This window comes from Electrona antarctica (assembly GCF_951216825.1).
Source record: "Electrona antarctica genome assembly, chromosome: 2".
Lineage (NCBI taxonomy): Eukaryota > Metazoa > Chordata > Actinopteri > Myctophiformes > Myctophidae > Electrona > Electrona antarctica.
The window spans coordinates 3,589,699-3,604,086 of record NC_136807.1 but is presented as its reverse complement, the minus strand read 5'-3'; the positions used below and the strand labels follow the sequence as shown (position 1 = coordinate 3,604,086).

At 44.2% G+C, this 14,388-nt stretch overlaps 1 protein-coding gene across 1 annotated transcript in view; it reads right to left on the bottom strand.

Annotated features, from left to right (window-relative positions):
• The window catches only part of LOC306914803 (uncharacterized protein), a gene marked incomplete at its 5' end in the record, with an annotated part of 28,115 nt that extends 17,783 nt beyond the window's left edge, over nt 1–10,332 (bottom strand). The window contains 5 exons of the mRNA XM_079492004.1: nt 88–148; nt 370–397; nt 642–723; nt 9,807–10,049; nt 10,141–10,332. Of these exons, the coding sequence (XP_079348130.1) occupies nt 88–148; nt 370–397; nt 642–723; nt 9,807–10,049; nt 10,141–10,332 (606 nt within the window). The remainder of the gene's footprint in view (nt 1–87; nt 149–369; nt 398–641; nt 724–9,806; nt 10,050–10,140) is intronic.
• Between the last annotated feature and the right edge of the window lie 4,056 nt (nt 10,333–14,388).

Below are 14,388 nucleotides of genomic sequence, written 5' to 3'. Positions count from 1 at the left end.
AGAAGACCTTTTTTTAAAGAATCAGCATCAGGTCTAAATGGGTTAAAACATTCACGTCCCAACCCCAGATAATAAAGCACTTCTTACCACTTTCTTCTGGCTGCTATCTGCATGTTCTTCAGGCTTTCGTTTGGTACTCCTGGAAGCTCTAAAGAGCATGTTGAAATAAACATACACTACATGATTCAGTGGCGCATAAATTGTATGTCGTTTGACTTGTAGATTGACACATGTTTTAGACACTATGTAAACCAACCGTTCGACTGACAATTCAAATACCATACCATATACTACAGTTTGACTGTTTATCAAACACAAATTCACTAAACAGCCATCACAGTTTGAACACAAATCAAAAGCAGTACTTACCTCACAGGTGACTGAACAACAGCTGCATCTACAAACGGAAAGGTAATTCATTTAGATTAATCATTGTATAACATTTATTTAAATTATTAATTGTGTACAATGATCACATCTGCTTTATCAGACACTCCCAAGTCGGATTTGTGGGGATCTGACGCCCCCCTCTGGTCAATAGTTTTATATACGGTGGGACTGGGTGATGTCATCCCTGCTTCTGATCACACTGAATTAAAGCATGCATTTTCTTTTTAGGGTAAGACACCCTCATGTCTTACCAGCTGTGTGTGATCTGGAGTTTGCAACAGCAGAGCGACTACTGGCCCGAGTCACACTGTTACTACTGCCACTGGCGAACACCTGCAGTCACAAGAGAGAACACACTGTTGGGCCTAGTAGTACTGCTGCCACAAGAACTATTATGGAAGGACTATATAGAGGAGAGAGAGAACACTGTTGGGCCTACTAGTACTGCTGCCACAAGAACTATTATGGAAGGACTATATAGAGGAGAGCGAGAACACTGTTGGGCCTACTAGTACTGCTGCCACAAGAACTATTATGGAAGGACTATATAGAGGAGAGAGAGAGAGAGAACACTGTTGGGCCTACTAGTACTGCTGCCACAAGAACTATTATGGAAGGACTATATAGAGGAGAGAGAGAGAGAGAACACTGTTGGGCCTACTAGTACTGCTGCCACAAGAACTATTATGGAAGGACTATATAGAGGAGAGAGAGAACACTGTTGGGCCTACTGGTACTGCTGCCAAAGGAACTATTATGGAAGGACTATATAGAGGAGAGAGAGAGAGAGAACACTGTTGGGCCTACTAGTACTGCTGCCACAAGAACTATTATGGAAGGACTATATAGAGGAGAGAGAGAGAGAACACTGTTGGGCCTACTAGTACTGCTGCCACAAGAACTATTATGGAAGGACTATATAGAGGAGAGAGAGAGAGAGAACACTGTTGGGCCTACTAGTACTGCTGCCACAAGAACTATTATGGAAGGACTATATAGAGGAGAGAGAGAGAGAACACTGTTGGGCCTACTAGTACTGCTGCCACAAGAACTATTATGGAAGGACTATATAGAGGAGAGAGAGAACACTGTTGGGCCTACTAGTACTGCTGCCACAAGAACTATTATGGAAGGACTATATAGAGGAGAGAGAGAGAGAGAACACTGTTGGGCCTACTAGTACTGCTGCCACAAGAACTATTATGGAAGGACTATATAGAGGAGAGAGAGAGAGAACACTGTTGGGCCTACTGGTACTGCTGCCACAAGAACTATTATGGAAGGACTATATAGAGGAGAGAGAGAGAGAGAACACTGTTGGGCCTACTAGTACTGCTGCCACAAGAACTATTATGGAAGGACTATATAGAGGAGAGAGAACACTGTTGGGCCTACTGGTACTGCTGCCACAAGAACTATTATGGAAGGACTATATAGAGGAGAGAGAGAACACTGTTGGGCCTACTGGTACTGCTGCCACAAGAACTATTATGGAAGGACTATATAGAGGAGAGAGAGAGAGAGAACACTGTTGGGCCTACTAGTACTGCTGCCACAAGAACTATTATGGAAGGACTATATAGAGGAGAGAGAGAACACTGTTGGGCCTACTGGTACTGCTGCCACAAGAACTATTATGGAAGGACTATATAGAGGAGAGAGAGAGAGAGAACACTGTTGGGCCTACTAGTACTGCTGCCACAAGAACTATTATGGAAGGACTATATAGAGGAGAGAGAACACTGTTGGGCCTACTAGTACTGCTGCCACAAGAACTATTATGGAAGGACTATATAGAGGAGAGAGAGAGAGAGAACACTGTTGGGCCTACTGGTACTGCTGCCACAAGAACTATTATGGAAGGACTATATAGAGGAGAGAGAGAACACTGTTGGGCCTACTAGTACTGCTGCCACAAGAACTATTATGGAAGGACTATATAGAGGAGAGAGAGAGAGAGAACACTGTTGGGCCTACTAGTACTGCTGCCACAAGAACTATTATGGAAGGACTATATAGAGGAGAGAGAGAACACTGTTGGGCCTACTAGTACTGCTGCCACAAGAACTATTATGGAAGGACTATATAGAGGAGAGAGAGAGAGAGAACACTGTTGGGCCTACTAGTACTGCTGCCACAAGAACTATTATGGAAGGACTATATAGAGGAGAGAGAACACTGTTGGGCCTACTAGTACTGCTGCCACAAGAACTATTATGGAAGGACTATATAGAGGAGAGAGAGAGAGAGAACACTGTTGGGCCTACTAGTACTGCTGCCACAAGAACTATTATGGAAGGACTATATAGAGGAGAGAGAGAGAGAGAACACTGTTGGGCCTACTAGTACTGCTGCCACAAGAACTATTATGGAAGGACTATATAGAGGAGAGAGAACACTGTTGGGCCTACTGGTACTGCTGCCACAAGAACTATTATGGAAGGACTATATAGAGGAGAGAGAGAACACTGTTGGGCCTACTGGTACTGCTGCCACAAGAACTATTATGGAAGGACTATATAGAGGAGAGAGAGAGAGAGAACACTGTTGGGCCTACTAGTACTGCTGCCACAAGAACTATTATGGAAGGACTATATAGAGGAGAGAGAGAACACTGTTGGGCCTACTGGTACTGCTGCCACAAGAACTATTATGGAAGGACTATATAGAGGAGAGAGAGAGAGAGAACACTGTTGGGCCTACTAGTACTGCTGCCACAAGAACTATTATGGAAGGACTATATAGAGGAGAGAGAGAGAGAGAACACTGTTGGGCCTACTAGTACTGCTGCCACAAGAACTATTATGGAAGGACTATATAGAGGAGAGAGAGAACACTGTTGGGCCTACTAGTACTGCTGCCACAAGAACTATTATGGAAGGACTATATAGAGGAGAGAGAGAACACTGTTGGGCCTACTAGTACTGCTGCCACAAGAACTATTATGGAAGGACTATATAGAGGAGAGAGAGAGAGAGAACACTGTTGGGCCTACTAGTACTGCTGCCACAAGAACTATTATGGAAGGACTATATAGAGGAGAGAGAGAGAGAACACTGTTGGGCCTACTAGTACTGCTGCCACAAGAACTATTATGGAAGGACTATATAGAGGAGAGAGAGAGAGAGAACACTGTTGGGCCTACTAGTACTGCTGCCACAAGAACTATTATGGAAGGACTATATAGAGGAGAGAGAACACTGTTGGGCCTACTGGTACTGCTGCCACAAGAACTATTATGGAAGGACTATATAGAGGAGAGAGAGAGAGAGAACACTGTTGGGCCTACTAGTACTGCTGCCACAAGAACTATTATGGAAGGACTATATAGAGGAGAGAGAGAGAGAGAACACTGTTGGGCCTACTAGTACTGCTGCCACAAGAACTATTATGGAAGGACTATATAGAGGAGAGAGAGAGAGAACACTGTTGGGCCTACTAGTACTGCTGCCACAAGAACTATTATGGAAGGACTATATAGAGGAGAGAGAGAACACTGTTGGGCCTACTGGTACTGCTGCCACAAGAACTATTATGGAAGGACTATATAGAGGAGAGAGAACACTGTTGGGCCTACTGGTACTGCTGCCACAAGAACTATTATGGAAGGACTATATAGAGGAGAGAGAGAACACTGTTGGGCCTACTAGTACTGCTGCCACAAGAACTATTATGGAAGGACTATATAGAGGAGAGAGAGAGAGAGAACACTGTTGGGCCTACTAGTACTGCTGCCACAAGAACTATTATGGAAGGACTATATAGAGGAGAGAGAACACTGTTGGGCCTACTAGTACTGCTGCCACAAGAACTATTATGGAAGGACTATATAGAGGAGAGAGAGAGAGAGAACACTGTTGGGCCTACTAGTACTGCTGCCACAAGAACTATTATGGAAGGACTATATAGAGGAGAGAGAGAGAGAGAACACTGTTGGGCCTACTAGTACTGCTGCCACAAGAACTATTATGGAAGGACTATATAGAGGAGAGAGAGAGAGAGAACACTGTTGGGCCTACTAGTACTGCTGCCACAAGAACTATTATGGAAGGACTATATAGAGGAGAGAGAGAACACTGTTGGGCCTACTAGTACTGCTGCCACAAGAACTATTATGGAAGGACTATATAGAGGAGAGAGAACACTGTTGGGCCTACTAGTACTGCTGCCACAAGAACTATTATGGAAGGACTATATAGAGGAGAGAGAGAGAGAGAACACTGTTGGGCCTACTAGTACTGCTGCCACAAGAACTATTATGGAAGGACTATATAGAGGAGAGAGAGAACACTGTTGGGCCTACTAGTACTGCTGCCACAAGAACTATTATGGAAGGACTATATAGAGGAGAGAGAGAGAGAGAACACTGTTGGGCCTACTAGTACTGCTGCCACAAGAACTATTATGGAAGGACTATATAGAGGAGAGAGAGAACACTGTTGGGCCTACTAGTACTGCTGCCACAAGAACTATTATGGAAGGACTATATAGAGGAGAGAGAGAACACTGTTGGGCCTACTAGTACTGCTGCCACAAGAACTATTATGGAAGGACTATATAGAGGAGAGAGAACACTGTTGGGCCTACTAGTACTGCTGCCACAAGAACTATTATGGAAGGACTATATAGAGGAGAGAGAGAACACTGTTGGGCCTACTAGTACTGCTGCCACAAGAACTATTATGGAAGGACTATATAGAGGAGAGAGAGAGAGAGAACACTGTTGGGCCTACTAGTACTGCTGCCACAAGAACTATTATGGAAGGACTATATAGAGGAGAGAGAACACTGTTGGGCCTACTGGTACTGCTGCCACAAGAACTATTATGGAAGGACTATATAGAGGAGAGAGAGAGAGAGAACACTGTTGGGCCTACTAGTACTGCTGCCACAAGAACTATTATGGAAGGACTATATAGAGGAGAGAGAGAGAGAGAACACTGTTGGGCCTACTAGTACTGCTGCCACAAGAACTATTATGGAAGGACTATATAGAGGAGAGAGAGAACACTGTTGGGCCTACTAGTACTGCTGCCACAAGAACTATTATGGAAGGACTATATAGAGGAGAGAGAGAGAGAGAACACTGTTGGGCCTACTAGTACTGCTGCCACAAGAACTATTATGGAAGGACTATATAGAGGAGAGAGAGAACACTGTTGGGCCTACTAGTACTGCTGCCACAAGAACTATTATGGAAGGACTATATAGAGGAGAGAGAGAACACTGTTGGGCCTACTAGTACTGCTGCCACAAGAACTATTATGGAAGGACTATATAGAGGAGAGAGAGAGAGAGAACACTGTTGGGCCTACTAGTACTGCTGCCACAAGAACTATTATGGAAGGACTATATAGAGGAGAGAGAGAACACTGTTGGGCCTACTGGTACTGCTGCCACAAGAACTATTATGGAAGGACTATATAGAGGAGAGAGAGAACACTGTTGGGCCTACTGGTACTGCTGCCACAAGAACTATTACTTAAGGACTACATAGATAATGAGAAAGAAAACTCAGTTTCTGCTGCCACAAGAAAGAAAATATATATATAGAACCAATGCACTGCTAGACGGTTAGTAATATATATAGAACCAATGCACTGCTAGACGGTTAGTAATATATACCAATGCACTGCTAGACGGTTAGTAATATATATAGAACCAATGCACTGCTAGACGGTTAGTAATATATATAGAACCAATGCACTGCTAGACGGTTAGTAATATATATATAGAACCAATGCACTGCTAGACGGTTAGTAATATATATAGAACCAATGCACTGCTAGACGGTTAGTAATATATATATAGAACCAATGCACTGCTAGACGGTTAGTAATATATATAGAACCAATGCACTGCTAGACGGTTAGTAATATATATAGAACCAATGCACTGCTAGACGGTTAGTAATATATATATAGAACCAATGCACTGCTAGACGGTTAGTAATATATATAGAACCAATGCACTGCTAGACGGTTAGTAATATATATATAGAACCAATGCACTGCTAGACGGTTAGTAATATATATATAGAACCAATGCACTGCTAGACGGTTAGTAATATATATATAGAACCAATGCACTGCTAGACGGTTAGTAATATATATATAGAACCAATGCACTGCTAGACGGTTAGTAATATATATAGAACCAATGCACTGCTAGACGGTTAGTAATATATATATAGAACCAATGCACTGCTAGACGGTTAGTAATATATATAGAACCAATGCACTGCTAGACGGTTAGTAATATATATAGAACCAATGCACTGCTAGACGGTTAGTAATATATATAGAACCAATGCACTGCTAGACGGTTAGTAATATATAGCCGAGATAATGAGACAGCTCCCTCTTGCTGAAAGGATATTAGGATTACGCTGGATTAATTAATTCGATGTAATACTAAAGGGGGGGGGGGACGCAACGGTGTTGTTTTTGGCAGCACATTTTGATTTTAGTTTTAGTCATAGTCTCTTCAATAGTTAATTTAGTTTCAGTCACATTTTAGTCACCTGGAATGTTTCAGTGTTAGTCTAGTTTTAGTAGACTAAATATCATAAGATTTTAGTCTACTAAATGTACAGTTGATTTAGTCAACTAAAATTAAATGTATTTTGGTGGGCCTTGATGCCATCGTAATGACTGTTTAAACTTGCTGAAAATAGCCGATCTACATAGCTATTTTCAGCAAACAACCAAGTGTAAAATGACTTATACTGGATCTCCTGTCCACTAGTCACTTCCTAACATTTTAGTCTAGTTTTTATTAGTGTCAGTATATTTAGTTTGTCATCATAGCTTAGTTTATTTATTGTCAGTGAAAAAAGGTAGTCGAACATTTTTCGTCTTAGTCGACGAAATAAACACTGGAACGCAAGTGATCCATCCTTCAGAGTGGGTGCAGCAGGCGTCTGTACTGTCGAATGCGTCTGACCCTACTCAACATCACACCTTTTAGAATAAAGACTCACTCTGGTTGGTGTTCATCCTCATCTTCTGTCTCTGCAGGGGTGTCTTCTACAAAGTAAGGAGACAATTCACCATAACTTCACCATAACAACCCAAAGGATCCAATGTGCCAAACTGATGTCGGTGTTGATCAGTGCTGAAAATGACTACTAGTACTCAAATTTGTATAGCACATTTAACCCATTTTGACCCGAGATCAGATTCTAAAAATGTCTTCTACATCCTGACAGTTTTCTGAAAAAGCTATGTTGCTATGTCAGTGGTTCTTCTATTTTTACCAGCTGATTCGAAGAATCGGCAGGTCTATATTAGCATGGGAAACTTGCAACACTGGTAGTCGACCGTAGATCATTCTGCTGAGTGTTGCCAAGTCTGCATATTTCCAGCCAAGTCTGCATATATTTCCATCCAGCCTAACGTGGAGGCTGCTTAGCTTATTTCTGTCACGACAGTTGGCAACACTGGCAACCATACTGCCGAGTACTTCTTGCTGAGTGTTGCCAAGTCTGCATATTTCCTGCCTGCATATTTCCAGCCTAACGTGGAGGCTGCTTAGCTTATTTCTGTCACGACAGTTGGCAACACTGGCAACCATACTGCCGAGTACTTCTTGCTGAGTGTTGCCAAGTCTGCATATTTCAAAAGCCCACAAAAAACACCTTTCAACACACTACTTACACACACTCCAACTCGCTTATAATTCGCGGACCTGGCAACACTGCCTCCCCTCTCGCCATTGGCTGACACACACACACACACACACACACACACACACACACACACACACACACATGGAAGCCACCACCCACTGTGATCTCTCCTCAGGAGAAGAGAAACAGCGGAGGAGGAGGAATTGTCGCCTCATGATTTCGCTTATTCCTTCTAAATCTCTGTATATAAAATATAGCTAACTCATCGAAACTCTTAGTTACATCAATATTGTTCTTCGCCAATAGTTGGTTTGTGCCAAAGTATTACGATTATAGAATTCGCATTGGCCAATTCCATTGCCACGCACATTCACAGCCATTTCCCATCGCGGTGGTTTGACCCAGAGCCAACTCATAGAAGAGTTACGACATTGAGGGGGCAGAAACCGAGCGCTCGAGCGCTGTTCATGCAGGCTGAACTGAACAGTTTGGTTTGACCCAGAGCCAACTCATAGAAGAGTTACGACATTGAGGGGGCAGAAACCGACCGCTCGAGCGCTGTTCATGCAGGCTGAACTGAACAGTTTCGGGAGACAAACACAGCAGTTACTTTTGCACCATGCTAATGCCTGCTAAAGCTAATGTTGACAGCCTGTGTGTGTGCGTGCTTGCAGCTATGGCTTGCAGGAGAGAGGCAGGCGGAGCGGAGGGGTCTCGTCTCGCGCAGCGTGTGTGGAGTTTATGCTTTGAGAATTTCTGCCCTCTTCCATGGCATTTGCAACAAAAAAAACATTCTCCCATGTTGATAAGAGTATTTTGAAAAGCACTAAAGCAGTGGTTCTGAACCTGTGGTCTGGGGACCACCGGTAACCAAATGAACCCTTAGAGATCTTTAACTCTTGCGAGTACAATTAAACCAAGTGGGTCCTTTTGGTTCAATTTCACACTCAACAGTTGAAAAATTGTTAAACATCTGCATTACTTCTACACAATTTGAGAATGTAGCCAAATTAATTTGATCAACATTGGCCTGTTATCTCTCCTAATGGTACCAACATCAATACAGTTCTTTAGTTTGGGTCTGGAAGGCTAAATGTCATCAAATGGTGGTCCGTGGCTCAAATGCAGAATAAATAATGGGCCTTGATATGACAAATCTTGACAACCACTGATTTAAGGGATATTTAGAACGGATAAAAATATGCGATTAATTTGCGATTAACTATGGACAATCATGTGATTAATCGCCCCTAACCGCTTCATCACACCTCTTACTCCACCAGGGGACACGCTTTCGGGGCCTGGCCTCTCGCTTCTTTGGGATGGTACCGCTAGCTGCATCATGGATCATAGAGCACAATGAATTGTTCCACTTGTCCACTGAGCCCTCGCTGTCAACCTGTCCCACTAGGTTTTCCGCCTTTTCCTGAAACTCGTCCCACTTGGCCCGAGCAAAATTATACCTAGGAACCGTCTCTCCCTCTTCCTTCCTTAGCTCTCTCCCAAACGTACTCATTATTGTATAGTGATCACTGCCCAAGTTACATGACTCATCAACTTCCCACTCCCCAACTCTTGCCAAGCTAGGGGATGCTATCGTTAGGTCCAGTTGGCTGGACGTGTTCCTAGCAATGTCATACCTCGTTGGTCTCCCGTCGTTTAAGACTACCAGCCCGTGGTTTTCCAGCCAGTCCTCTATCACACCCCCATTTCTGTCCCTTTGCCCGCTACCCCATAATGGGTTGTGGGCATTAAAGTCACCCGCCCATATCACTGGGCTCCTTACTTTCTCCATTACTTCGTCCAAGTCTGACAGCACCAGGCTCTTGCAGGGGTTGTAGAAGTTAATCACAGTCACACTCTTTTTGCTCCTACTCCCGACCTCTGTGCTATCATACCCTGGGATTACAAAATCCAGGCACGGCCGCAGCCACGTCTCTTGTACACAAATGACCTCTGGCTCGTTCTCGAGCCTGTCAACAAACTTTTTTAGTTCCTGTCCATTCCTCACTAGGCTCCGAGCATTCCACTGTAGGACACAGAACATAAGGAGACTAACAAATGCCCACTTCATCATATTCACCTTCGGTTACACCACTAGCACCCACAGTGTCTCCTACCTCTTCCCTGCTCCCCGGCCGGCCCTGTCCCCTCTTGTTGTTTACATCTAGAATGAGCTGGTGCACTACCGCTGGGTCCTTTTTAACCCCAAGGAACCTTTCCGCTACCATCATCACTTCCTTAAGGAGGTCTGAGCCGTTGAGTTTCTCTTTCGCAAGAATGGGCCTTGCTGCTTTCAGAACCTCTGCCATAAATGCCAGAAATGACTCCTTGGTCATTACTAGCATGTCTGGTGGCCACCTGTTTGGATCATCTTGCTTGCTCCCCTGCGTTACACTCCCCTGCGTTACACTCCCCCCTCCTCTCTCCTCCCCGCCCTCCGTTGCAACTCTCTGCACTGCCTCAGCATATGTCACATTTTCTCGCTCCTTCACTGTCTGCACCTTCCGAGCCTTAATAGTGTGCTCGCACCACCGATAAGCCGCTCCATGGGTCCCCCCACAATTGGGACACTTAGGGGCTTCTGCGTTACATTCCGTGATACTGTGCTCTCCCCCACACTTAGCACACTTCTGCTTACCCCGACAGGACCCCGCAATATGGCCATACCTCTGGCAGTTGTAGCATCTCAGTGGTGGTCTTACATACTCCCTCACCTGATAGGACATTGACCCCAAAAACACTCTGCTTGGAAGCAGAGTGTCCTTAAACGTCAGCAGGACCGGCGGGTCCCCCCGTGCCCCCTCTCTGCTCCCAAATCTCTTAACAGCAATTACCTCTCCACCTCCAATATTATCCAGTATTTCTTTCTCTGACAGACCTGAGAACATTCCATAAACAACTCCCTTGCTTCCCTCACTTTCTTTAGGTGTAGCATCTAGCCTCTCAACTCTGCTCACCACTTTACTCACTTTCATAGCGTTGTCATACAGTTTTTTGCTTGCACATATGACTCTAAGTACACCATTGAACAGCACTTTAGCTGCAAAACCCCCGCCGATCTGACTCTTTAAGTTTGCGTCAATCTGTAGTGGGTTGACTGCTTTGAAGCCTGCATCACCTGGCTTAGCTCCTTTGACTCTGTACAGCACTACAAGCTCGTCCGGGCTAGTTTTCCTCTGTTTTTCAGGGACATTGACATTTTCCTCACTCGGTGCGGGTCTCTTACCCCTCCTCTCCTGGATCCTCCACCCCCCTCCCTCGTTCCCCCCACTCCCTTCGGAAGCCATAGGCTCCCGACTCCCACGCTAGCCTAGCACTGTCCTTCTTCTGCACTAATATAGGTACACAGAACTGAAGACACTACTGCTATTAAACGCCAAGGGGATGACACATAAGCAGAGCAAGGAAAAGAAAAGAAAGGCCAAGAGAGAACCACCAATGATTGAGTTACTGCACAAAACTTGACAATACTTATTCAAAGTTTTGCGCCTCCAAACATTTATCGCAGTAGTGTCGGCAGCGGTGGCCGAACGGATAGCGGCGCGGTCTTGATACCGGAAGATTCCTAGTTCGAATCAGCCGTCCGACACGTTAAAATTACCACCGCTGAAGTGCCCTTGAACAAGGCATTGAACCACTACGATGAAATGTGTTCTATGAGCAGGGCCTGGCTGGAAACAAGTTCTTGAGCTTAGCCCAGATACCCTGGGTAAATATAGATTTCATTTCATTTCATTTCGCTCTGCGCCTCCTTCCTTCCTCCTCCGTCTACTGTGACAGCTGTCAAAAACCTGGCTGCCTGCCAACCTCTGACGTCCTCCCACACTCTCCGCCTCCTCTCCCAACAAAAAACGACGTTACCTGTTCGGGAATTGGAAAGGAAACCTTAAAAATAGATTATAAAATGTTTGTCTGTCAGCTCTGCTCGCTTCCAGCCTTCCTCCACTCCCCAGACACTAGACAGTGCAGCCACAGTGGTCTGGATTCAAACGGAGAGCGCTGAATTCGTTAGGAATCACATCCACCCAATCACAGCGCTCCGTGGAATGAGGTCTCGCAGGAACCTCGCCCCTCATTGACTGATGTGCATGACCAACGGGGAGGAGATTTCCTCCCTGTGGACCAATGGGAAACCGCAGGATTCCAAGGCTGAAGATTGATTGATTCATTGATTGATTCATTTTCTGTATTCACAGTTAGTAGAATGCGTACAGTTCAAACGAAAGTACAGGTAAAAAGGATAAAACCAGAAAAACCACTTGTTTACATCTAGGGTCCTTCATTTTAAATTCATCAGAATAAAAATAAAAATAATAACAAAAGGGAAAATGTGTACAATATGAAAAAATCACACCCGTGTGAAGTGAGGGGCACTAATATATTAAAGTCTAACTCATGTTGATTAGGTGATGTTGATGTAATGGTGATGTAAAACAAACGGTGCCAACACAAACATAAATGCCATTAACAATTAAGAGACAATATGACGTAATGAGTTACATTATGACGTAAGTTTTCCCTTCATTGTCATTGGCGTTTATTAAACAAACATTGAACTAAAGACAAACATTAAACCTGTATAGGCCCCTCAAAAATGGGTGGGGGGGGGCTTTCGTTTTTTTACAGGGGCACTTTGTTGCACTGTCCACCAGATGGCAGACACGCTTGCTTCACAATCACCTTTGTTTCACAGATGCTGCTGTATTGTGAACTAACGTGTGAATCCATACCGCCCCTGGCAGTCAGGTTAAGGAAAGTACAGTTCAATTGATATAAGAGGATTTAAAACCCAAGAAAACCTATGGCTTGTTTCCATTGGGGTCAGGTGAGACTACTACTCAAACATGTGTGTGTGTGTGTGTGTGTGTGTGTGTGTGTGTGTGTGTGTGTGTGTGTGTGTGTGTGTGTGTGTGTGTGTGTGTGTGTGTGTGCATGCAAAAGCATGCTCTGTTGCACTGGCCTAAAAGTGGGTCCTTATAAACTGCTTCAACTTCTGAGATTTTGTTTGGTTCATTGGTGTATTAGTGCAAGAACAAAAGCCCCAAAAGTTGACTATACCCCTCCCCGAGGTATAACAAAACGGGACATAGTTTTTTCATATCTTTAGGATGTCCCGTTCATGAAATGGATTGTCCCGAGATTTACTTTTACTGCAAAAGTCTTAAAATTGATCCATGAAGTGACTCACCACATAGGCAATAAAAAACGCCTATCTGAAAGAGAGAGTTCCAAGTAAATCCTCTGTCATTTTTTACCTGCTGTTTGTTTTTACATCATACTTGCACAAATTGTCTACAGGTAGTGTGCCTACATCCCAGAACAATCAGAATGCCAATATTTGGTTCTAATGTGAATCAGCAGCCTTTTATATAAGGCCTTAAATAGGCGGAAATAGCAAAAGGTTTACTTTTCTGAGATTCACTTGTAATTTTGGTCCTACTATTTATCAACAAAATGTGACATTGTTTTTTCATATCTTTAAGATGTCCTCTTCATGAAATGGATGGTCAGAAGTTTTACTTTTACTGCAAAAGTCATTAAATCCATCCATGAAGTGATCCCCACTGAAAGAAACGCCTACCCCCCACCACACACACACACACACACACACACACACACACACACACACACACACACACACACACACACACACACACACACACACACACACACACACACACACACACACACACACACACAAATATTATATATTTTTATGTTTACATGGAAATTAGAATGTATTATTTTACTGTCCAATGACACAGGCCAAGTTATTGTGGAACATCCTAGTTGGATATTTCTGATGTGAAATGGCACAAGGGACCCCCACAAAAAGTCCACCACAAAATGGTGCCCTTTTCTGGGGGTTGGGCACCTTCCCCCTCAGTGCTGCCCCCAGGATGCCAATATTTGGTTCTATTGTGAATAAGCAACCGTTTATATAAGGCCTTATTGTGACTGCAGGTCGCGTTTACTATGAAATCGTACATTTTTGTCCGTCAGTCAGTGTAACACTCTAAATCCCCATACATGGGAAAGCCCCAATATATGGTGCCCAGGTCTCATAACATCACGTGGCATCGGAGATCCCTGATGTCATAGTAAATACAACCTGATGTCGCAATTAAGCCCATACAGTATATGGAGATCCCTGATGTATCAATATTGGCCAGCAACTCTACATCTGACCTCAAACCGCGCCCGGCAGTCGGCGAAAACTAGAGTTCTCAACAGGCCTGAAAATTAAGGCCCAGCTCAGACCCTTTACACAACCCTTTACACTCAAGACACTGCCCCCGCTGCCACCCTTAGATCTATATGGAGCTGACCCAGGGGCGGCGCTGGGGGGGGGCTTGCGGGGGCTA